General features: G+C 40.6%; 1 protein-coding gene across 1 annotated transcript in view; it reads left to right on the forward strand.

Moving 5' to 3' along the window:
* PAG1 (phosphoprotein membrane anchor with glycosphingolipid microdomains 1) overlaps nucleotides 1–14,589 on the forward strand; it is a 130,458-nt gene extending 115,869 nt beyond the window's left edge. Inside the window, exons 6-9 of the mRNA XM_037504902.2 lie at nucleotides 2,232–2,328; nucleotides 4,610–5,217; nucleotides 5,941–6,000; nucleotides 11,058–14,589. Of these exons, the coding sequence (XP_037360799.1) occupies nucleotides 2,232–2,328; nucleotides 4,610–5,217; nucleotides 5,941–6,000; nucleotides 11,058–11,432 (1,140 nt within the window). The 3' untranslated portion in view covers nucleotides 11,433–14,589. The remainder of the gene's footprint in view (nucleotides 1–2,231; nucleotides 2,329–4,609; nucleotides 5,218–5,940; nucleotides 6,001–11,057) is intronic.
* Nucleotides 14,590–26,671: the final 12,082 nt, after the last annotated feature.

Raw genomic sequence — 26,671 nt, forward strand, 5'->3', positions numbered from 1 at the left:
AGACAGCTCAGAAAGGACTTCCTCCCCATGGCCTTTTGGCGCTGCTGTGCTCCCAGGTGACACCTAGGAGCTGGTGAGACATGTGATTCTCCTGGGATAGGTCCAGGGCATCCGGGGCACCTTTAACAAGACCCCAGGTCATTTTGATGGGGCTCAAGTTTGAAAATTACTGTTCTGGACCTTCAGGTTCACTGCTTCTGCTGCCCAGCCCTGAGTGAGATGAGAGAAAAGTGGCAAATGGGTCAAAGGAAAAAACTGACTCTCCATGTTTTCTCCTCATGTGCCCCATCCTCAGTTACTAAACCCCCATGGCCTCTTTTCTGAATGTGTGTGGGAGCTCTCTAAAGCCATGTCTGTGCATGCCCATGAACTTGCACACACTGCAAGCGCTTCTGTATTGGCTTCTAAGTCTTAAACACTTTTGGGTTTTCCATCTCAGGCCAGAGAAGCCCCTGTAGTAAGCTTTCCCCCTCCACACCTGACTCCAGCTCTGATGCGCCCCAGTCCCAGCAGCCCTGCCTTAACTCTTCACCAGCTGTCTCGGGGGCTGCTTCATGGTCTGCACCCTCCTGGAGCTACAGAGGCCAGCAGGTTCATTCCTGGCTTCTCAGTTTAGAAATCCAGAGGGCATTTTCTCTTAGAAGCTAAGAATAGAAATGATTGGTACCTTGATTTTGGTAATTCCTCTGTGCTGGGTCGGTTATGCCAATATGGGCCACCTAGGAGCCTTCCTCCCTCACACCCAATTCCTGCCCATCATGTCTGTGATGTTAGCACCTGCCTCTCAAGTTCCTGGCAACCTGATACGATGACCCCTCTCACGGTGCTTTTGCTTTTGGATCGTGACACAGCAAGAGCTATTTGTGCTCTGTTTTCATTGGTTCCCAGTCAGGAGTCAGGATTTATGAGACCAGCTAGCCAAGGTTCTGGTGCTGTTTTTATCAGAACTTTCCATGTGTTATCCTCGCCTGTGTGGACGCGCATACCATGAGAAGAACAGGGAGCAGGTCCTGGGAGCGGGGCTGCAGGCTGTTATGAAGCACAGTTGACTGTTCAAAGAAATACATGAATTACCAGGTTACTCTCAGACTTATCAGAGCCGTAGCTCAGCCTGCGGATCACCCCAAGTAGTAGCCACACAGTCCAGCCCAGTAGTGAACAAATCTTCAACGTAATTCTCCACTCCAAGCATCCTGAATATGTGTGAATAAGAAAGGTTTGCAGGCCTTCTTCTTAGCAGATGATTGTTTTTGTGAACCTGGAAGCAGAGATTTAACTGGTTATGAAATAGTCTCAGAATCTGGGCCTTCCTGGTGGTGCAAGGGGTTAAGTCTCAGTGTTATGAAGCTATCCGCAGCTACTGCAGCATGAGTTCGATCTTCAGCCTGCCAGGGAGCTGCTCTGCTTTCCTCAGCAGTGTTTTTCAGTCGATCCACCTGTTCTGCTCCCCACTCTGTCTCTCGGGAATCCTCTCACCACCACCCCCATACCTCTGGCCTACACCCCCAGTTCTTGTATGCATAAATAAATAAATCTTTTTTTAAAAAAAAGGAAAAGAAATAGTTTCAGAATCTGCAGCATCATCTCTCTCTCACCAGATTTAAGTCTCTTCCATTCAGATGACAAGGGCAATGTCTCCTGTGCTTTTCACCCCAGGACCCTGTACATGTGATGCAGGGAGAGGCTGCTCTCTGCTGGATCGAGTTGACCAGCTCTGCGGCTTCTTGTTCCCTCCCTGTCCAGAACTAAGGGGGCTGATCTTTCAGGACTACCTATAACCCATTTGTAGATTGCCAGGCACTACAGAAGCCTTGGCAGAGTCCCAGTGCCGTTAAGACTCCAGGACAACCCTGTCCAATAGAACTTTGCACAAGGTCTCTGTGAATTGCTTGATGCGGTGACCGCTACCCATACTAGTGAGCACTTGAAATGTGCTCAATGCAACTGTGGAATTCACCTGTATTTAATTTCATTTAACTTAAAGCTAAATAGAACATTTGGGGTTTGTTATTTTTTTTTTAACTGAAATAACGTTAGACTGTAAATTATATAAGTTTCAGGTATTCATTGTTGAGTATCAACATGTGTTACATACAACATTAAGGTCGCTGCTGAGAGTCCCTCCTTCACCCTACACTTGTCCCTTCATCCTGTTTTAATTTTTAGAAAATGTGGCTAGTGCTTCTGCACACTATCTGATTCTTAGGAGCATGGTGCTTTTGTCTTTGCAGCCTTCAGACAAGGAGATGTTCAGTCGCTCAATTACCAGCCTGGCCACAGACGCCCCCGCCAGCAGTGAGCAGAACGGGGTGCTCACCAACGGTGACAGTAAGTTCTGCAAAGCTGCTGGCTCTCTGCACAGGCCTCCTTGCCTAGGAAAGCACTAGGTTTCAAAAAATGTAGCTCAAAAACTAGAAAATGTGTTTTTACACATTTCTAGTATCCCCACCATTTAGCAAAAGTAATCTCATGTGGAGGAAGAGCTAATATTTATTCACTGGCTTCTGGGTACTAACTACCCTGTAAGAATACTATTAATAGTGACTTTACTAGTCCCTATAGAGCAGTTAATACTACTTTCCAAAGTTTCCAGATGAGGGAACTGGCGCACTTTGCTGCGAAATGAATTAGCATAAACTCAGTGCTTTAAAACAATACAAATTTATCGACTTTCAATTTCAAGATCAAAGTATCAGCAAGACCATGATGTTTCCTTGAGGCTGTATGGGAGAATCATTCCTTTGCCTGCTTTAGCTTCTAGAAGCCACCTGCATTCCTTACTTCACCTTTCCCTCCATCTTCAAACCTCCAACACCCCTACCTGCCTTACAAGGAACCCTGGTAATAAAAGGAACCCTGGCTATTCTCTTCCTTACCTTGTAGCCAGCTCTTGGTTCCATCTGGCCCCCTCGTTCCTCCCTTGCCATGTAACCTAACTTATAAGTTCTAAAGATTAGGGCACAGCGATCTTTGGGGGACCATTACTCTGCTTCCACAGGGAGACTGATAATTTGCCTGAGATTTTGCAGTCACAGCCCTGAGCTGTAATCGGAACCCAACAACCTGTGTCCCGGGGCATCCTGGGAGCCACTGCGTGTGCCTCGTTCACATGCCTGCTACTTTCACCGACAGAAATAGCAGCTGCGTTTGCTTCCCACTTGCCAGTTCACGAAGTGATTTTACTTAAGATAGGTTATCCTGTTACCCCCATTTCTTGTAGGGAAACTGTGAGGTGATCTGTATTAACACTGAAGTCTGGGAACAATGACACTGATGTGTAGAACCAGAGGGCAAAAGTCCACATGTGCACACACGCCTACACACACTCTGATAATTAAGTATTTAGAATACAGGTGGGTGTGGTGTTAAGTTCAGAAAGGTTGAGAGATTCATTATCATTTTCCTTAGTTACCCCCTAGGGTCAATATTTCTGAACCCTCAAAATGAAACCTGTCCTTTTTTTTTAAGGACAAGAGCACTTCATTCATTCATTTATTGAGTTTTTCATGTACAAACATGTAGGTGTGTTTATCACGTGATTGACACTGTCCTAGGCTCCAGAGAGCTTAGAGCATCCCAGTCTAGTCAGTAAAATTAAAAAAGAATGGGTTAAAAATCTAAGTAAAAAAAAGCATTAAAAACCTTACACACACACAAAGCCCCACACACACACACAGAGAGAGACTGTATATAACATACAAGGAATATATGTTGCAGAAGAGTATAAAACTAAAAAGATATATAATTATATACATGTAAATACATTTTAAGTGTACATTTACATTTATATCTACTTATACCTTTTATCTTACATATAAAAAATATCTATGTAAAACTATTAGCATGAAGACAGTAATTTAAGAGCTTGTTCAAGCAGCAGAAGCACCGGGAGGCTAAGGCTCTGTTTTGGTGAGTGATGGCATGTCTCTAGTATCAACCAGCCCTGGCACATCATAATCACTCACCACCAACAGATAAAAGGTGACTCAGTGGCTTCATGCAATAACATTGCTGTAGCAATCAGGCATTTCACACTTGGATTTTCTAATTTGAGGTAGAAATGTTGGGGGTAGAAATGTTGGGGTAAAAGGAAGACCTAAGAGGCTTGGGGTGTGTGATCTTTCATGATGCTGCTTTAGGCTGCATTTTGCCCAGTTGCCTCTGTCATGTCTGCCAAGCAAAAGTGACCTGGGAATGGAAACCAATGATTCTCTCAAACAGGAGGAGGCTAATAAGGCCAGGGAGCGTGATCCCCACACACGCCCCCCTTTTAGTGCCCAGGTCCCCACAATTAGCTTTACAAGTTTTCACTTTCATCGTCTGGTCACACTGGATACTTTGCCTACAACAGTCCCATCAGGAGTAACAAGAAATAATGAGAGTAACTAAACCATGTGAATAGCCAAGACGATTGACTGACTATTGTACTGGGAAGACTCTGGTTTAAACTGTGACTAAAATAAGACTAGCAACTGAAAGGCATAACATCTAGAATTTGCAGCCTTGAGTCAACCTCCAGGTTGATGTCATCTACCTTACCATTATCCTTTTCACTGTAACAATTATCTCAGGAGTTTCTTCTCCACTTTTAATCCCTCTACCACTTTAGTTCTTTCAGAAGACAGTACTATGACCTGCATGCAACATTACGAGGAAGTCCAGACATCAGCGTCAGATCTGCTGGACTCCCAGGACAGCATGGGGAAGCCAAAATGCCATCAGAGCCGGGAACTGCCCAGAATCCCTCCTGACAGTGGGGTGGATGCCATGCTCAATGCCAGTGCAGATGCAGATGGGGACCAGGGCCTGGGGATGGAAGGGCCCTATGAAGTGCTCAAGGATAGCTCGTCCCAGGAAAACATGGTGGAGGACTGTTTATATGAAACTGTGAAAGAAATTAAAGAGGTGGCCACAGCGGCACACTCGGGGAAAGGCCACAGCAGCAAGTCAAAGTCGACTTCAGCTTTGAAAGAACTTCCTGGACCCCAAACCAATGGCAAAGGAGACTTTGCTGAATACGCCTCCGTGGACAGAAACAAGAAGTGTCGACAAAGTGTTAATGCAGAGAGCATTCTTGGAAATTCATGTGAACTAGAAGAGGAGGCCCCACCACCCGTCCCCGTGAAACTTCTGGATGAGAATGAAAACCTTCAGGAGAAGAAAAAGAGACGGGCAGGAGAAGAAGGAGCCACAGAAGGGGCCGGGGAACCTAGCAAGGTGAGCTCCAGCATTCGCGTTGCACCCACCTTTGTCAGCATTAAGAATCTAGCAAATCCTGAGGCTTTTACTTGCACATTGTTCTGGGAAATATATACAAACACTTTTACTTTGTTGAATGATGAAATCTGTTTTAGTGTAAGCTGTGTTTGACTTTTTTCTTCCTCCAAGTAATAAAACACTGGAAACGCATGTTTATAAAATGTTTCTGTCTTGGCACCTTTCTTGGATAGGTTCCAGCTTCTACTTCATGTCTAATTGGGGCCAAGTAATATTTTCCTTATTTTTGAAGACCAAGAATTAGAGAGACTAGTCTTTCTGCCACACATTTATCTTCTTCCTCTTGGTGCCTCAGGGGGTCTTCACCCTTCTGGGATCCCAGAAATCAAAGCAGAGGAGCATATGTGGAGGAGCTCACTGCACTGCTGGGTGTATCTGATCATACATTTACTTTTATATAAGTCAAATCAGAGATTTTGTCTTGTGACAATTTCAAGACAAGAACCTGTGACTCTTTAGATTTTCAGCAAAACTCTAAAATGCTTTAACAGTCCACAAGCCTGTGTGTGTGTGTGTGTGTGTGTGTGATTTCTTTGTGATTCCCTAAAGATCATTTTAAAGCATTGTTTATAGAGAGATGCATCAAGACATATGCAAACGAAAGGATGGATTATTGACTTCAAAACCACTTTCTTTCCCTTGGTCTGTGTTTTTTTCTAACAGAGATTTAGTTCTTTGTCATATAAGTCCCGGGAAGAAGACCCGACTCTCACAGAGGAGGAGGTGAGCTCTATTTTTTTTTTAAATAAATTTTATTTTTATATTCCCCATACAATTGCAATCCCCTTATTTTGACCCCAATCCCTCCCCTCCCCTCCTCGCCCCCCACCACCCATAGAGTGTCTCTGGTTCATAGTTGTTTGTTGATTTTGATTTTTACTTTCTTATAGTTATTCATTTGCTGGTCCCTTATTTAAGTTTTCTAGATTCCTGCTATGAGTGAGACCATCCGGTATTTTTCTTTTTCTTTCTGGCTTATTTCACTGAGCATGATCCCTTCCAGTGCCATCCATGTTGCTGCAAATTGCATGTGTTTATCTTTTTTGAATGCTGAGTAATATTCCATGGTGTATATGGAGCACATCTTCTTGATCCAGTCATCTATTTTTGGGCGAGTTCTATTTTTTAAATACCCAGAAAGCTTTCAAAATACAGAATAGAGCTTCTCTCCTTGTGTAAATGTGCTGACATGTTACCCTTCTCTGAGAAAGTTTAACTACTCCTTTCAGCATATGTATGGAGATCAGGGTATGGGATGTTGGTTTATTAATGCTTCAGAGAGGGGACCGAGAGATGGTAAAACAAGAAGGAAGCCAGGATGAAGAGGTTAGCTAAGTAAAGGAGACATGGTAGGAAAGGATCGGGAAATAAGAGAAAGGGGAGAGAAAAAAACGAGGAATGGAAAGAAAGAATTGAACTCTGGGGGGCTTTTAGGCAGTATTCAGGAAGTCCACATAACAAGGAAATGAACTGTGGGTTGAAAAACACAGGAAATTGCAACAGGTGGATATAGGGAAATTGATCCAGTCTGGGGACAGAGGGAGAAGATCTCCGTGAGGAGCTTGCGCAACAAGAGAGCAGAAAGCTTCAGGAAGTATAATTCCAGGCTGTAACTAAGATCAGACATAGAGGCCAACAGGAAAGGATTATATATTCTCCCAAGATCTGGGCCTCAAAACTCACTGCTTGAACTTTCAGTGAAACATTAAAGTAAAAGCCAGTGCAACCGTTACTATGTCAAGCTAGACTCAGACTGCTGAACACCTTGATTTACCTAGCTGCATATAGCTTCCATCTGGAATTCCAAACATAGTAAGGCTAAAATGTTTACCAAAATAATGTGTATATGCATGTAGACCACCTGCTCTATACGGCTCTCAGAACTAAAATATGAAGATAGACATAAAGCCCATGTTGAAAGTTCAAGGAGCACAAGTGCTTTTTGTAGATGATATTTCCCACCCCCACTGTATTTCCTTTCCAGGGAATGGACCTGTCATCTGGCTACCTTTGCCCAATCCAAAACGCTGGGAGTCATTCTTGACACCCCATTTTGATCAGTATCCTCAGATGAAGTCATCTAGTTTTTTCCATGCACTGTCCCCCATCTCTAGTGTGACCACCCCTCCCGAGGCTGGGGCAGTGCCCTCCTGCCAGGGCTGCGGCAGCATCTTTGCCTTCCTCCTGTCCATTTGCCACACAGAAGCCAGAACGATCCCATCTGGGATAAGAAAGTAGAATGAATAAGAGATCTGGAAATGAATCCTTTGAAACAGATTCAGACTATGTAAAATTTCATTTAATTACTTTTTTTCTTATATTTGCTTTTGGTTTTTGAAAATAGGACCTAGTTAAATGGATGAATTTTTAATGTAGGTAAAGACGGGTGATTCATAGATATTTATTTTAGGAAAAAGGCTTAGAAAAAATAAATATGGAAATCATTTATTTTTGTATTCATATAATGTAATGTTAGTCCAGACTGAAACTGAGAAATGCATTTTAAGTACTATTATACCAATTTAACAGAATGATGGGGAAAGGGTTGATTATAAAAGAAGTGGGGGAAAGGAAGAGAGTAATTTCTGAGAACAAAATAACAACTTACAGACTGAATCGCAAAGATGAAAAGATTTTAAAGAGACAAATTGAAAAAGCTAAATAGCAAGGGGACTTGAAGAGAATCCTGTATACAATATAGAAATGATAGTCAAAGAAGACAAATATTCAAAAGGAATATGAGAAGACTGAGGAGCTTTTATGAGAGCTCAAATTCACACTGACAGCCTGTGCACATGAAGTTCATAGCCAGAGACAATATTAAGCTAGAAGCTAATAAAAAAAAAAAAAAACCTATAATTTAGAAAAAGGTTCCATATGCCAAAAGGACCCAAGTACTTACAAAGACTGGGAGAGTTAATGACAGGGCCCAAGGGAATAAAATTGAGGAGCAAAGCAAGAACAGTGATTTTTACAATGTAGGCAAAACTGCTTGTTTTCCTTGATGTTACTCTGGCCCAAGGCGAGGAATAAATAGCCACTATCCTGGCTCCCTCATCTCTGATACCATGATTTACCCCTTTATAATCTGTCCACAGTTTTGACTTGTGCCTCCTTTTGGATAATAAAGACCCTGTGTTTGTACCTTGCTGTGAAAAGCAGAATTTTTTTATTCTTCCTGAATTCAGAGAAATAATGTCTTCATTAAAACCTCTGTGACAAGAATATTAATTTAATATTCATAAGAACGGTCGGATCAACATGGCAAAAGTTTCCCAAAGATGTTTCTCTGACTCCAAACCTTTGGATTGTCAAGGCCTGGCAAAACCGAGCCACCAGCCTGTAGTGAAAAGTTCTCATGCAAATGACCAGTTAACACACAGCAGGCCTGTCTTAAGAAGCTTTTGAGGCCAGCTGGAAACTTCATCCACAGTCTGTGAGATATGTGAAAGCAGGAAAATATCTCCCCACACTTGGGAAGTCAAGCATCTGTCAGGAAGCATGTTCATTTATTCCCTGAGTGTTTGAATAAATCAATCACTGTAGCAAAGATGAATACAGGTAATGAGGGATTTTTGTACTTATTTCCAACCATGATTGCTAACAATAAAATAATACCCCCCATCTCTTAGTCAGTACATTTAACTTATCATTATAAAAGAAAATTAAATCCCTCTTGGTGCAAGCTGGTACCTGGCCTGTGTTAGTGAGGCTGGGTAGGTGTGCTTGGAACACGAACTGCTGCTCCCATAGAAAAATGTCTCAGAAGTTCTTTGTCTCAAGTTCATTTCTGAGTTTGCTGGTTGCAAGTAAAAAAAGATTTCCCACAGAAGAGAACTTATTCTGGTCTATAAATGTCTCTTTAATAATATGTGATGAAGTGAAAAATTAATAGAAAATGACATTTTTATGACATGTGTGTACTGTCCACCGCGGTCCAGAGACTATTCTAGTCCACTGTGATGCAGGAAGAGTGGGCCAAATAGTCTAATTCAGTACTCCTCACGCTTTAGGGGGCATAGAATCAACACAGATTGTTGGGCCCCACCCCCAGAGTTTTTGCTTCAGTGCTTCTGAGGTGGGCCCCAAGAATTAGCTTTTTTGATAAATTCCCAGATCTGCTCCTGATGGTTTGAAGTGCATATTGAGTCTTACTCCTCTAATACCTTAATACCTGTTTTCTGCTTTTTTTTTTTTTTTATTTAAGTAGTAGAGTCATTATTCAGGTTCAGTGTCATTCTGATGTAAAAATCAAACAAAACTTGATGCTCTGGTCATATCCTGGGGATCTCTTGAGCTGCCCACTCCACCTGCTGTCCTCATATCCTTTCAGCAGACCCGGAGAGAGGGCAGTTTTCAGTATGCTAAATTACTAATCTACTTACAAAGTTAAAAATAATTTGTATAATTATTCTCTGGTAATGTACCCCAGGATTGGTTCAGATGATAAAGAACCCTCTTCTGGATATACAGCTGAAAGAAATGGCATGAAAATGAAGAGCTATCAGCACCCACATGTTCGTTGCAGCAGCATTCTTTTTTTTTCCACTGCAGCATTATTTTTTTTTCTATCTCTCTCCCCCATCCCCTCCACCCTTTCCCATATCCCTCAACCATTATCTTTTTTTTTTTTTTGCCAAGTTCAAATTTTTATTTCTTCTATTGTTTGCATTTAATTGTATTTTTGGTATTTATATTCCAACTGATGGGTAAAACCATCCAAAATCTCTTTCATTTTTTGGTTGTATTCATTTAACATAATCACCTCAATGTCCATCTGTTATGCACCAAATGTCACCGCTTCATCTTTCTTCACAGCTGTGTAATATTCTATTTAATGCATTATGCCCCATAGTTTCTCTGTACATTAATCAGTTGGAGGGTTATTTGGGTTGGTTCCATGATTTGACAACTGTAAACAGTGTTGCTATGTGCATTGGAGAGATAGCAGCACCCTTATGTTCATTGCAGCATTAGTCACAATAGCCCAGATATGAAAACTATGCAAGTGCCCATCATTGGGTAAATGAATAAAAAAAGTTTACATATATATGAATATACATATATATATGTATATATGTATATACCCACATGTATTCATGCACAATGAAATATTCAGCCATTGGAAGGACAAAAATTTTGCCTTTTGTGACAAGATGGGTGAACTGTGAGAGCATTATGATAGGTAAAATAAGTCAGATCAAGACAAATACTGCATGTTCTCGCATATATATGGAATTTAAAAATACCAAACTCATAGAAATGGGGAATAGAATAGTGGTTATGAGGGGTTGGATAGTAGGGGAAGTGGGGAGATATTGGTCAAAGGGTAAAAACTTCTAGCTGTAAGATAAATAAGCTCTGGGAATCTGAGGAACAATATAGTGACTATAATTGACAGCCCTGTATTATACTTGAAAGTTGCTAAGAATAGACCTTATATGTTATCACCAAAAAAAAAAAAAAAAGTGGTAATTGCAGTAATGGAGGTGTTAACTGACCTTTCTGTGGTAATTATTTTACACTGTAGGTATGTATCAAATCGTCACATTGTACATCTTAAACTTTTGCATATGTTATATATCAATAGTACTCAGTAAAACTGGGGAAGAGAACTTTCAAAAGGAAAACAAACAGATCTTAAAGGGATACACATGCACACACACATACACACACACTTGCCAGTAGTGCTAAGTATCTAGCTTATCTCTAAATGGGTTGGGGGAGGGGGAGAAGTGGAGCTTGAAGCTTATTAATTCAATTCACCCTTTTTTCCCCAGATCTCAGCCATGTATTCATCAGTAAATAAACCTGGACAGTCAGGGAATAAATCAAGACAGTTGCTTAAATCACCAGAGTCCAGCTACACCTCCATTCAAGGAACCACTCAGAGACCCCCCTCTTCCTGTAATGATCTCTATGCTAATGTTAAAGACTTTGAGAAAACTCCCAACAATGTCCACGCTGTTCCACCAGCAGGGAAACCCAGTGAGGAGCTGGAGCCCGAGCCGGATTATGAAGCAATACAGACTCTAAACAGAGAAGAAGAAAAGGCCACCCTGGAGACCAATGGCCGCCACACACTTTTCCCGAAGGAGAATGACTATGAGAGCATTGGGGACTTGCAGCAAGGCAGAGATATCACCAGACTCTAGCAACCCAGAAGACAACCCCAGATAACGTGTGCTCAGCTGGCTGGGGACATTTTATCCATGGAAGATAAGAAGCGATATCAACCTATACAGTTCATAATGCTGCTTTAGTAAACTGAAGGCAACTGGAGATGCCATGACTTTTCCAGTTGCGGAAATAGTGAGGTACGCACCTGGCTGCACCTGTGGGTGTCCCTGCCTCTTCTGCAGGTGGTTCTGGCTCACCCCAGCACACCTTCCTCATGCACCCTCACCATTGGGAAAGGTCCCAGCTGCCTGTGGCTGCATCCTGTTAGTGAGGAAAGCCAAGGCGAAAGGAAGAGCTGCACTCATCGAGAACCACACTCCACCCACCTAAAATACTGCCATTCTGAAAAGCCAGGTTTTTTTGGGTTTTTTTATTTCCCTTTTGCTGTCTGCTACAAAATGCATGGGGGTTGTTTCCTTTTAACTCGCCCAGTTTCTATTGGTTCATTCCAAGGAGAGTCTCCCTTTGCCTTCAACATAGGTGTTTTATGATGGTTAAAACACAAGGTTGTTGGTTCCCATCAGCTCAGCAATCCTCTTCAAAGAGCTGCACAAAAATCCGAATTCTGCAGGTGGACAGACTGGGGACGTCCCTTGCAATTTTTCGGTCTCTTTCCTTCTGGTTTTGGCATTCCACCTCAGCAGCCTCGCCCAAAATACTTGAAGTCATTTTTAGATGCTTTATGTTATTTTTCTAATCAAAATGGTTTCCCCTCAGTATTTGAAACTCTTTAGAGCCTTTTCAGTATTTTAATATTGAATATTATGGTACTTCTCCACTTATTTTAGCCCAGAGCTCCTTCCTCCAAAACAGAGAGCCTTAATCTCTATGTTGGGACACAGACCACATAATTTGATGGCAGCCTGGGGTCTGTCTTTGAAGGGCTGTGAACTTGAATGTGTATTTCTGATGATCCCTGCTGCCCCCTAACAGTGTGGGATTTCACAAGTTAACTGCTACCCTGTGGTTATCTATCTAAGATTAAAATGTAAACATTTATTTTTGTTATATAAATTTATAAGATGTTTTATGTTTAATGCCTAATTTCTAGAAAGTGCCAGAAAAAATGTATATTAACTATTTTGGTTTTATGTACAATGATTTATAGTCTCTTTTGAATAGACACCATAAAGCACATAAGCTAGATAATTACAAGTAGTTCTTTTTTCTAACCAAGTGTATAAAGCATTGAAGGTTTATAAAAGACTCAACTTTTCAAATGGTACTTGGAACTCCTGGTCAAAATCCTCTGGTTCACTGGAGAAACAAGTAGAATAAACATAAATGAACATTTTCCATGGTTTGTGGTGGGCAACATTGAAATATTGGTAAGAATGGAAAGAACAAAATGACTGGGGTGACTGCAAATTATTAACCTCATGAAAATATTATAATTCCATTCAGGTATAGTGACATTTTTAAGAAAAGAGTGATGAATTCTGCAGTCCAGTTTGCAAATGCAAATTGCCTATTGGGATTTTTTTCCCCTTCCATTTTACAAAAATCAGTGGCTGAAATAACTCAGATTAAGAGCTCAGCTGGTTTGAATTTAATCATCTCTTTAGATCTTATAAGTCCAACGTTGGGAAACTTATTCACTTTTCATTTTAAAAGGAACCTTTTAAAGTTTGAAGTGCTATTATGAAGTGTGGACTACAGACAGGGAGCTGTTCCTACACCGATAAAGGAAAAATAAGGCAATTATTCCATACTGCTGTGACATCTGTGACTTTTCAGATTGAATAATCTTGCTGTTTTCACTCGTTATGACAAAGAATGCACTTGGGAGAATGAAGCATCTTGAAAACTGTAGAGACCGGCTCATTGGCATGTTTTTCTCTCCCTTGCATTCACAGCTTGATTTTGTGATTGCTCTGTAAAACATTTCTGAAATTGTAAAGTGAGCCACATTGGGGCAAACTCGTCAGTTGTCATTTTTCAGTCAGCCTGGTCTCTCCCATGAAAAGCTCATGTGCCTAAGCACAATCATCTGTGATTCGAAGATAATGGCAGAATATCATTGGATTAGAAGGAATCTGTTGGGAAAGTATCAGCCCCTTATTCTTTGAAATCACATCCGTCCTCAATAAACACTGTTTTGCCTGATAATTTTCATCATTTAGGATTAATTGTTGGGCCCAACCACCTCTCTGTCATGGGTTCTCACACTGCACACCTATGTCTATGCTGGGGAAAGTCTTTTGGGGCACCAAAAGTTTTACTGTATTTCATGACGTCTTACTTATTGCCAGGGAAATGGGTATAAATGCTAAAATGTAAAATCATGCCTAGAAAGAGATCATTATAGTATTATCACTTTGAAATGTCATTATCAGAACTTTCCCCAGAAGTTTTGAAATAAGGCTATATAGTATAGCCACAAATTCAGCATTGAGATCTCCCTCTCGATTTAAAAACCAGTGCTGTGAATACGTTGTGATATAAAGTATTATAAGTATATTTTAAAAGGAAACTATAGGCATTCCAGTACAAATCTTTCAAAGGTAAGTGATGGTACAGTCCATGAGGGTGGAGAGAGGGAGAAGAGTGACCTTAAGGAGACAACTCTTCTCTTTAACCACTGGGTACCTTATGGAAGTATGTTTATTAATGAAGTGTTATCACTGCTTTGACCTCCTATTTTTTTTTAAAGATTTTATCTATTTATGCATACAAGAGCTGGGGTGCAGGCCAGACATGCAGGGGGGTGAGAGGATTCACCAGAGACAGAGTGGGGAATAGAACAGGCAGATAAACTGAAATACGCTGCTGAGGGGAGCAGCAGGCGAGCCAAGAGGTGTCTACTGTGCCATGTGGGTTGCTCCCTGGCCCGCCGGGGATCGAACTCATGCTGCAGAGGCTGCAGATTGCTCCATAGTGCAGCCCTCAACCCTTTGCGCCACCAGGGAGGACCCTGCTTTAACCTTCTAATAGAGTATTTCTTGATTTCACCACTTTTATTTGTTGAAAGTCTGTGGTAGAATCTTTGAGTTGGACAAAACCTATGGCTACTTTTAAAATATTTTATCTTGAGCTAAATGTTGTAGAGTTTAAATGTATGAAAGGTAATTATATAAAAAGAGGAGAATTTACTATATCTTTAAAATTTCACTTTGGCATCTATATTATACATTCCACGTTCATTTAATATTATGAAATGAATAATTTTAGGAAATTTTTTTTCTTACAAATCAGAATTATAAACTTACCTTGCCAAAAAAATAGGATCTTTGTTTTTATTTAGATATTTTAAAAGTTTAAAAGAATTTTTTAATTCAGTTTTTACTATTTTTCAAATATAGTCAGCAGAAATCATAACCTGTTTTATGTGATATGTTTAAGGAAATTTTAACTTCTAGAAGGAGTTTTTGCAAATAAGTTAGCTACATATATATTTGTTCTTGTCCTGCATTTAATTGCATTATTAGGTCTGTTAAAACTTTTGAAGGTACCACTTCCCTTTGTGGGGAAATAAGCTAATTACTGGTCTATCTGTCCTCAAGTCCAATAGTTAATTCTAATTGAATACTAAATTAACAGTAAGTTGTCAAAATTTAACCTCATCATGTCACTGTATCTTACTCTATTTGATTTTCATTTTTCTAATTTGACATTTACTTATTTTAACCAGTTACAAACTATAAATATATATGATATACATATACATACATGTAGATATACAAAATTACTCTGGTGCTTAACTAATTAGGATTCATCCTATTATATATTTTGTAGGTATATCCTTTAGTGAGATGACTGTCATCATAAAGGCAACATTAGAAAAAACAGTTCTCCAATAGTTTTCATTTGGTAATTACAGGAAGACCTTCTTGAGCTGCCCTCATTTAATTTTTCTAATTAATACATTCAGATTTTAAATTGCGTCCATAATTCTCTTAGCTGAAAGACAGTAGTATTTTATAATAGTTTGATTATGCATGTGGCTCACTGAATATTCAGCCAGGTAGGAAGAACTGTAAATAGGTATCCTCAAATAGGATTTTAAGAAGAGATTTGGCCAAAAGCAATGAGAATAATTGTGAACCAGGATGGGACCTCAGCAAGGCGATCCCACCAGAAAGCAGAGCTGAGGCCCATTATCACATAGTGGCGTTTTATTTCATTCTCTTTAGAAACCACAAGATTTTACCACAGAATCAACAGGCAGTGATGTGGTATGAAGTGCAAAAAGTGCTCTGAAATGATGACATGGCGTGGCAAAAATCAGTTTCAGTTTAAGACTGAATTAGGATTTTGTAAATGAGTAAATGACATTGTTCCAGTACTCCTTGTATTAGTTCTGTGAGTCCGTGTGATCTAGTGCTTCTATTCTCCTCAAAGTGTTGATTTCTAGTAACTGACCAAATTAGCTTTGGCTGTTGGAAGCACAGTAGGTACTGATGGTTATTTCCTGGACATCTTGAAAGGTTTATTGTACTGTGTAATTGGGAAGAATTAAGTGTGTAATATTAGGTGTTAATCAGTGACTGATGTGAAAATGGGAGTATATGTCTATGCTCTCAATTATGGCTTTATTTGCAGTGACGTCTAAGTTCCTTGTCCTGTAGTAGTGTTTCCTTGCTCAGTGTTGTACTTTTTCTTCAATACATCGGTCTTGACAGTGGCGTTCGACACATTGCACACACTTAGAAAGTGTTTGAATTAATGAGCTCAGTCTAAAACTATGATAAATTAGTGTTCACCAGGAATTACCAAAGTCAATTTAAACAATCATGGTCCAGAAGAGAACAAACATTCTGAAGTGTTTTTACCCTACTCCTCGTTATTAAGTCTGTGTTTACATCGAGTCTCCACAGTTTATAAAGTATTTCACTGTTTTTCTAGTTTATTCTTTTATTTAACTAAGAAATAATTGCTCAGATTCTTCTTGATATCAGATGAAATGAAAAAATGCAATTTTTGTTAACAAGACAATTTTTAAAACATCCAGTTGGGTGACCATTTATCTTGGTGCAGCTAGATTTTTCTTTGCACACCACTTTATAATATGGGTATTTTTTAATAATGTATTATGCTCTGGTTGTCTCAATCACCTTGTATAATGGATTATAAAGGCTGGTAACTGTCATTCCTGAGACTTGCGTATGTTAAATTGACATCAGTAAAATGTTTCAATGTTGCTACCTTTTAAATAATTGTGTTGTATTAACATGCCTCATATTTTCAGGGGAAATTTGAAATATAGCTAAACAAATAGATAGGAATTTGCATTTCATTATTCATGCATTTTTTTTCCTCATAAAAATAGTTGCCAAAAAAGTGACACATTATTTGTTAGGTGGTCCCAATCAGTTTCAAAGTATCTCCCCCATACTCAAAAATGGTTCATGACATTTAATGGCATTTTGACTCATCTCAAAATGTCTTTGCAATTGTCAAAATTGTCCAATCCACAAAAGAGTGTGTAAGTTTTTTTTCAATATTGGGAATGTGTAAATCTTACTTTTTAGTCTGAAGATACCTCTTACTGGTTTCAACATTTTATCATTTTTTTCTCCTCCCTGAATCGAATCCTTTAAAGGAGTAAGGCTAAAGAAAGGTGGCCTGAAGCCCCTATTTCTTCCAGCCTTATTTGGCTTTTCCTATCACTTTGCATATACCACCCCTCGGCCTGCCTCTTCCCCACCACAGCCTTCTGGAGCTGCTATTCACAGGATGACCCTGTCACATCTTTTCTGATACAGATCACAAGCCAGTGTCACAGATCCTGCCTGCCAGCATAAACTGTGGTTCCTTGGTTGTTGAGATAAACTAGACCCCGGGTCTACCTGGCAAGTAGATGCTATTTGTCATAAATTTAGCTAAACCATCAATATACTTTTGCCCACATCTCTCATGAAAATGGTTGGCACTTAGGGGCCATGGAAAATAACTTTTTAAAAATTCTGTTGAGGACTCAAACTCACAAATGCAGAAAAATGAACTGACTGCCTAACCAGGTGAGCACAATGTCCCCCACGATGTATTGAGTCTACCTTGTGTCTCCCCAGGTAAATCTGGGAACAGCCTCAGCCCAACATTTACCTATCAAGTAGGAGGATGCTGATTATTTTGAGGTGAAAAAGACTTTACTTGTAATAAATAATCATTTATAAAATAAATGGAGTGTCACATTTTTAAAGCCAGGTAGCAATTGCAGCCCAGCAGCCCTGGGAAATAATATTTATGAATTATGTTAGTCCTAACTAGTTTGATCTGTTCACCCAGGCCTCAGGGAAATGAGAATATTCAAGCATCTAACTGTGGAATTACCTGATATTGAGAATAACTTGATCACTGACGGGTAAACAAGTCTCGATTTGAAGTGACAAATCAAGCACCTTTTAAGTTCTCACAGGAGTGGCTGTTGATACAGGATAGTGGCTCTTTCCACTCTAAGTCATCACAGTGAATTATTTGAATGGGTATTCTGGGGTGTGATTTTTTTTTTCCCCCAAATCAACAGGCCAAGTATCTTCTCATTCTCTTCATACATTCACTTTTTAAAAGTCCACCTAGTAAACCAGTTAGGCACCTAAATTGGATATTTAAGGCTGAAAGAGAGACCTTTTTGACCCCTGAGGCCTGCAATTCAGAATCATCTTACTGAAAAGTCTGGCTTTGTTTTAAGTTTGTTTGTTTTAAGTTGTTTTGTTAAACAAAAAAATACCTTTGTTTTAGGTTCTTTTAATTTTTTTTTTTACTGCTAGAAAATTGCATTTTAACATTATTAAAAGTTTCAGGTGTACATCATTATAAATCAACATTTCTATATATATTAAGTTCACCAGGAAACATCAACAAGTTGGAAACCATGAGGTTAAAACACTTTTCCTTTTGCCTTCTTTAATCTTAAGAGAATTTTTGTCTGATTTTAGTTCCCCATTTACGCAGTGAAGATTCCCCCTCTTCTCCAAAAATACATGCCCTCCACAAGGTAAAAAGACAAACCAAAGGCCTGAGCTGATCTCTGAACATCCTTTTAACAAGTTTTTATGTATTTTTCATGTAAAACCCATAAATGAGCCTGATGTGCTATTCATCACCCATCCCAGAAGTTCGCTTGCTTTTTGCATTCATTCATTTTTTGAATAGGGACTCTATAGTTTTTTCCTGGAACCATGTCAGACACTCCATTCCTGTGGGCTACTCCCAGCTGCTCACTGGTATCCTGGGCAATGCACGTGAAAAATATCAAGAAAGCTTAGTTCTGTGATCAAGTCAACAAACATTTGAGAGGATCCTGTATGCCTTTTTAAATTTTTCTTAATGCCAGATTTTTCTTTCTGAATGCTAACCATGTATTTAGTTAGGAGGGGGAGAGGACAGGAATTAGATGTAAAATTTGAACTACATGACCTAGACAACCACCCCCTACCCCACCCCTAACTCCCACTCACTCTCAATCCCCCACCCTTCCACCCCTCTAACTCCTACCCCCTCGACCCATTCTCACCCCTCACCCCCCATCCTGTGTCTCTATTTGTGTGTCTTTAAAATATCCTAATTCCTGATTTACCACTATGAGTCTCTTAAGGAATAAACAGTAAATATGTCCAAATGAGAATGATTATCTCAGAAATTTTAATTATTATTTAAATATTTTCTTCTTTGTAAACTCAGGAGTAAACCTGATAGAGAACCAACTATAGCTACCAAAACTATAATTTGTGACTTGACAGATCCTTTCAAAAAAATTTTTTTAAAGATTTCTTTGTTTTTAACTGGGAGCACTCTTCATTAAAAAAAAAAAAGCAAAACCAACAAAAAACTTCCTAGACTCATTCTAGAAGAGTGTGACAGCACTCTAATGGTCAGTCCAGAGTGTTCGTTTCTTGTCTGTAGTATTTCAAACATTTTTATGGGAGAAAAAAATGCACATTTATTTCTTGCAAAAGTGAGTTGGTGTTGAGTTAAAATTCTCAGAGGAGACAGTTTAGTCTAAAGAGAAGCATTGGTTTCAGAGACAAGAGTTCATGACTCTGTGACCCCTGAAGCAGCAGTGACTTTACTGTATATGCTTGAACAAATGATTTAACTTCTCTGTGCCTCAGTTTCTCCATATACAAAATGGGGATAACGATACCAACCATGGCCTACCTCTTAGGGATGTTATGGGGACAAATAAAATAGTATACATACAAATGCTTTGAACTTTGGGATATAGGTGCTATATAAACTGAAGTTATATTGTTTGTAATGATCCAATTATTGTGTTTAGGATTAAATAATAGCAATACTGTTTCATGTTAAGAAGAATTTCCAATTTGATGCATATTTACAATTCTCTTCTGTGGCCAGATCTAGATCGTCCGTCCAGTAATGGTACTTAAGGAACTGAAATGGGTATTTGTTTTCTGTGTATTCCTGCCAGTAGTATTTCTATTCTGAATGTTCCCAAAAGGCTGGGGTTTAACTTGTAACATCGTATAGTTTACATGTAATGAACCTTATTTCAACTGTATATAAAAGTATAATTACATGTAAATAGCAGGAACATTGTAATTAAAGGCTCTTATTAAATTGTCTTTGTTCTTTTTTAATTGCAATAAATGCCAGTTTTATATAACATTTTGTTAAAATTCATTTGGTATTTGGAAAAGCATGGTAAATTTATTTGCTCTGAATGCATAACCGAGGTTTGAGGGTGTCACTAGTCAGCTACCACCAAGGGAAAGAAGGATGTGCCTGATGACCAGGCTGTAGGGTGGGGAGATCACAGAGTTGCAAATCTGTAGAAAGGACCTGAGCTTGAGTGCCAGCTCTTTGATGACTCTGTGCCTCTGTCTCCACATAGGAAGTGAAGAATAATAGTATAGAACCTATTAACAAGGTTTCAGGATTAAATGTATCAAAGTTTGTTTAAAGTGTGATACCTAGTAGGTGCTAAGTGCTCTGTAAATGCTAACAGAACATTTTCACAAGCCTGCCAGCCACTCCTGTGAAGAAATGTACCTAAGAATAAATAATGCCTCAGACCTCATAACCCCAGCAGGAAGTCTGAGAGCAAAGGCCTTAACCAGCATATCCCCCAACTACCCCCTTTCAGATCACTGGAGACTGAGCTTGATGAAGCAAGTCAGGGCTTTCTTTGGCATGCTCCTTGCTCCTTGCTGTCTATGCCTCTTGTAGAGGCAGGAATGGACACTGAGCAGGTTTTCTGATCCAGCAGGCAGGATAAAGGAGTCAGAGTCCTCAGTGGTTTTTGCAGGTCTTTTATTTAGATTTACCAGGCATATGGCAGGCAGGAGTGCTGGGGGGCTGGGAGGCTGGCAGTTCTCCCAGCCCCCAGCAAGTCTTCACTCTATCTGGGTGTAATGGCAGGACTGGACACAGGGCAGGTTCTCTGATCCCATGCAGACCGGGTAAAGGAGGAGTCAGAGTCCTCAGTGGTTTTTTTGCAGATCTTTTATTGGGGTTCACCAGGCATATGGCAGGCAGGGGTACTGGGGGTCGGGAGGCTGGCAGTCCTCCCAGCCCCCAGCAAATCCTCACTCTATCTGGGCTCTCTGGCCTTCTCTGCTTCTGCTTTGGGCTTCTTCTCTTTCGGCTTCTACTTTCGGCTTCTGCTGCTGCTTCTACTGGCGTCCCCATGACACCGCCCTTAAAAAGCACAGTCTTAGCGCAGGTGTACCCACTTCAGGTGCCCGCCATCAGGCATGCATTCAAGATCATAGGGTTCCCTCATCTATCCTGATGGCGGGAGGGCAGAAAAGCCTGACACATTTTCCTTCCCCTATACCTCTTAACTCCAGGATACCCCAAAACCTGCAAGTTTCCTTTTAGAAGGCTGTCAAACCTGACCTCCCTTTCTGGGTCTTTTCCCTGTTCCTTCCTTCTATCCCACCCCATCTGCACAATTAGAAATAGCCCCTTCCTAATTTCCACAGTGACTGACCTGCTTATTTCAAATGAACTAACACACTTGTGTGCAGCAAATTACAATTCCCTGCTACACCTGGGACTGTTTATAATGTAAAAATCTTTCTGCCTACTGCAGTCCTCAGCCAAAACAATCCTTTATTCTCATGCCTTACAAAACCTACAAGCAACTGCTAGGAGTATTTAGGGGTGGAGGAGGCAGAGAAGGGAGCAAAGGCATCCCACAGACCACACCACATCAGCAAATGCCTGCTGTGATCTCACAGAGACCAAGTCCTCCGCTTGCCAGCCCCATGTCAAGGGTCCCAGCTGCCTCTGAGACTTTGCTTTCCTGCACATGAAGCAAAATAATGATGGCAACATCAAGGCAACTGTGGAGAAAGAGCGTGCTATCTTGGTTTCAAACTCCGGCTTCATTCTTCACCATGTGGGAAGCATTTCCCCTTCATGCAAGAGCTACATTCTGTGTGCAGAGGCTAGGAATTAAGAAAAGTTTGTTCAGGGCCTCCCTGGTGGAGCAGCGATTAAGTGCTGGGCTGCGAAGCTTCTCACAGCCTCTGCAGCGCCAGTTTGATCCCCGGCCACCGGCAAGGGTCCCACATGGCGTGACAGACCTTTCCTGCTGCGCCCACTGCTCCCCTCAGCAGTGTACTTCGTCAGTCTGCCTGTTCTATTCCCCGCACTGTCTCTGGTGAATCCTCTCACCCTCCCACACTTCTGACTGTACCCAGTGCTTGTATAAATAAATAATTTTTTTTTTTTTTTGTGGGACCCTCGCTGGTGGCCGGGGATCGAACTGGCGCTGCAGAGGCTGTGGGCAGCCTCGCAACCCAGCGCTCAACTGCTGCGCCACCAGGGGAGGCCCAATAAATAATAAATCTTAAAAAAAAAAAAAAGTTTGCTCAGTAACCTCGGATAACAGAACTAGGTTTCCCTTCTCAACTGCCTAGAGAAATTGTAGTCCCAGAGCTCAACAACTTGGGGATTTTCTGTCACCATGGAATGGGACTGTCTTCACACTTATGTCAAGTGATCTGCCAGTTTTAGGACTGAGTAGACTTAAGTGTTGATTAAGGGGAGTTGAGAATTCTGAGACCCTAATTAAGGCGAGCCAGACATACTCCAGCCTTTTTTTTTTTTTTTTTATCATCAGTCTACCTTTCTTCCTTTGTGATACAATTTACGCAATGCTTCATTTTATTTTTTTCTAATGATCCAAGACCTTTCTGTACCTTTAAGATCTCCATTTTGAATATTTGCTCTCATCTAGATGATTAAAATCTCAAGGCTGGACCTCCAGTGCTCCAAAGCCAACTGTCTCCCAGGCATCACATCTGTTTCCAAGATTTCTCCATCTGTATGTCCTGATGTCATCTCAAAATGTGATCATTCTGGACTGTAGCTCATCTTTCCCAGCTGCCCCATTTGCTTTGGGGCACATTTCGGCTTTGAAGTGTCCCCCAAATCATATACCATAATATCCTGCACACAGCAAGCACTAAATAAATGTTTGTTCTGCTTTGAAGACTCACACCTCTCTATCACCCACAATCATCCTATGAACCTGCCTTGTTTATAAAGTCTTAGGATTTTATACTTGGGTGCTACCCCTACCAAAATCCTCTCTGTCACTAAATTTCTGAGGAGATGGCAGACAAATCAGGTAGGGATGTACTCCAAGTTAAGCCAGCCCAAAAAATGGCGTGGAGGGTTGCGAGGAGAAGAGAAACATCTGACATAGATAAATATCTACATCGCAATTTGGCAACATTGTCCTTCAAAACACACAAGTCATTCAAAGCAAACAGCTTTAAATGTTCGGGTCCAATAGAAAAAAATAAAAATAAGTAATTACAACTTCAAAGTAGAAAAACAAGTTAACAGAGAAAAAAAAGAAGCCACAGAAAAAGCATTTGTTGATTCATTCCAAAAATATTTACTGGGCACTTACTATGTGTCAGGTGCTGAAAAGCAGTGACAGAGGAAAGACTAAGTGCTGCCTTCTAGGCACTCACCTTCTAAAGGCCTCCATGCTTGACTTTATTATTTTTTTTTAAAGATGTTATTTATTTATTTATACAAGCACCGGGTACAGTCAGAAGCACGGAAGGGTGAGAGAATTCACCAGAGCCAGAGCGGGGAGCAGAACAGGCAGACTGACAAAATACACTGCTGAGGGGAGCAGCGGGCCTGGCAGGAGAGGTCTGCGCACCATGTGGGACCCTCGCCGGCGGCTGGGGATAAAACCAGTGCTGCAGAGGCTGCGGGCAGTCCAGCGCTCAACGGCTGTGCCACCAGGGGAGGCCCCATGCTTGACTTTAAATACCAGCCTTGTATATTTAAGTTCTCAGGGTACTGGGTGTACCTCAACTGGTTGTGCCAAGTCTGGAGATGTCCTTTAGGTACAGGAGTTTGGGAAAGTCTCTGTGAGCAAGTTATAGTTCAGGTGAGACCAAAAGGATAAGGCAAACAAAGAGCATTGTAGGCATGGACACTCCCAAGGCCAAGGCTCCAAATTGGGAAAACCTAGCTCTTCTCAAGCAACTATGCGTTGGTAGGAGATTTTTGTCATGGAGAGACCATCACAGAGCATCTGTCCACCTGGTGGTATAACCCACAATACACCTAGGCTGTACACAGGATCCACTGTCATATGCAGTCCCTTGTTGACTGAAGCATCGTTTTGCAATGCAAGACTATACATAAAACAACACAGGCTTGGCCTGCCAGACCTCCTGGATTCTCCTTCTCCATCATTCTTATCTTTGTCCAGCCAGTCATGGGTATCTCTGTGGTGCCTCAAACCAACCTTCTATTACTGTCACTTTTAGAGATTCTGAGGCTTCCATGGTACATAATAAAGACAAGGATTTCTCCATCAAGCTCTCAATGCAGGTGGGCATTTGCAAGGAGTTAAAGGGCTTCAGTCCAAGGCATTTGGAGTTTGTACTAGAATGTACTGAGACAGAGGCAGGGAGGCCACTTGGGTGTAATGAGGGCTTGACCAGGACAGAAAGAAAAGGTGGGATGAGGGAAGAGAGGTGCTCATACGAGATATAAGTAGGTAGTATAATAGAAAGGATCTTCTAGCACCTGATAAGATCTGGGCTGGGGGTATAGATGAAATGATAACTGTGAGGTTTCTGGATAGATGATAACAATAATGAACCAAAAATATAGAAGGAAAGTGTTTAAAAGTGGGGGACATAATGATTTCAGTTTGAGTTTTGAAAACTCACCTTTCCATTTCCATAGCTACTAATAAAATACAGATGGCCCTTGAACAAGACTGTTTGTACTTCTCAGATTTTCTTGTGAGCAGATGATGTAGATTTATGATATTTATAAATACAGTATAATACTATAAAATATTTTCCTTATGAGTTTCTTAATAACATTTTCTTTTGCCTACTTTATTGTAAGAATACAGTATATAAAAATATAACATGCAAAATATGTTAATCAGTTATTTATTACATCAATAAGGATTCTAGTCAGCAAACCACTAGAAATTAACTTCTAAGGAATCAAATGATATACATGGGTTTTCCACTGCACCCCTAATCTCTGCATTGTTCAAGGGTCAACTGTATCTACTTATTTCCTACTGGTTTTACATTTATTTGATAATATAATTTGGATCTTATGAAATCAGTGTAAGTTTTTTTTGTAGTGTCATGACATGGAGTGGGAGGGGAAGGAGATATAAACCCTCAAATTGCAATAAATTTGAAAACTGATGTTTCCCCTGAACCATGAATAAACAGACATGACAAAATCTGTGGGTCCTTCCATTTGAGGGTTTGCCAAAATCCCAGCTACTTTTCATTAACTTGGTTTACATTAAGTCCAGCCCCCATGAATAAGGTTACATTATGATCACACACTCAATGATCACAATGAAAACTGCAGGCACTACAATGAAAACTAGCACAGTAACTGAATGGAGACTCAATAAAGCAGAGAACCGGGAAGCAAAAAAACAGAGGAAAGAAAAAACACACAAGGAAGCAATCATCTCTATGGACTGGCCCAGGGCACCCAGTCATCATTTTTTAAATGTGAAATAAAAATAATTTTCCCTTACCCCCAAAAAAAAAATCCCTACCCTCTTCTCTTACTTACTCTCTAATTACTGGGAAGCTTTTGAAAATGAAATGTGTTTAATTCAGAGATGCTTGCTTTCAATGACAATTATTGCTCACATTTTTTTCTACGTGATCTTCAATCTTTTGGTGCTTCTTACTTCATTCTTCTTCATAACTAGTTGTATCCAGCAACCTTCAATTGTCCCCAGTGCCTTTCAATTGCTTATCATTTACATCTTGTTATAGGGCAGGGGGTAAACTAACAGATTGTTTCCTGGGGAAAATGTTCAATATTCATATCCCCTGGCACCAGTGGTTCCCCACTGATTTCTAAAATAAAGCAGCCAGGGACACTGCAGTCGCAGCTTTCACTCTGCGTGCTTCCTAAAAAAATCTCCCCTCGCCTTTGCGAAGGCCTGACACTCAAGACTATAAGCCAACTGCACAGACTTCAGTTAAGGGCACATTGTCCTTTGAAACGTAAACAAAACTGGCTCCCATATGAAGTGGGGAGTCCCACATTGCCCGAGGATGCCTGTGGAGTGCCAGATCTTTAACATGAACCCCCCCTTGCTCCTTGCAAAACCATTCATCTGGGTCATTACCCAGACCGCAACTTTTAAATTTCCCTTGAAATTACTCACACAAAGCATTGGTGAAGTTAACAGATGTTGCTGAAGGTAAAAATTAGAACGGAATATTAAGTATCTCAGGTGAACTGCAGACACCCTCCCCAAAAGTTCTTCCCTGAACACACTGGCCTCCCCATCTCCTCATTTGAACAGGCCGTGCAACTCCATTCTCCGGAGCTTGAGACCATCCATCACGTGTTCTCAGACCAACTCACAGGCTGCTCAGATACAAAAGTTTCTCTACTCTGTGGGTCCCTCTTTGCAGCAAAGACAAACAGGCAGTAGCTTTAAAGCTTCATTTCTTTTCTTCTCTCCCCACAAAAAAAAGCCTGTGTTGTGCTCTAGATCTGGGTCTACAAAGTAGCCACATCAAAGTAAGTCACTGAACCAACTCCCTGAAATGAGATCTTTGTTTGCCTAAAAAAAAAAAAAAAAAATTCCAGACTTCCCCATGTGGCCCTTGTAGTAAACATCTTTCTAAGTTCTGTTATGTACGGTCAGGTCTCTGTGGACCTCCACACACAGCTTCTTCAGGTTCCTTCCTATAGAGGACATATGGCCAACCCAGCCTAAGGCAACATTCAAGCTTTCATTCATTCATCAAATGATTAC

The sequence above is a fragment of the Talpa occidentalis genome, unplaced genomic scaffold, assembly GCF_014898055.3.
Source record: "Talpa occidentalis isolate TD23 unplaced genomic scaffold, MPIMG_talOcc4v2.1, whole genome shotgun sequence".
Classification (NCBI taxonomy): Eukaryota; Metazoa; Chordata; class Mammalia; order Eulipotyphla; family Talpidae; genus Talpa; species Talpa occidentalis.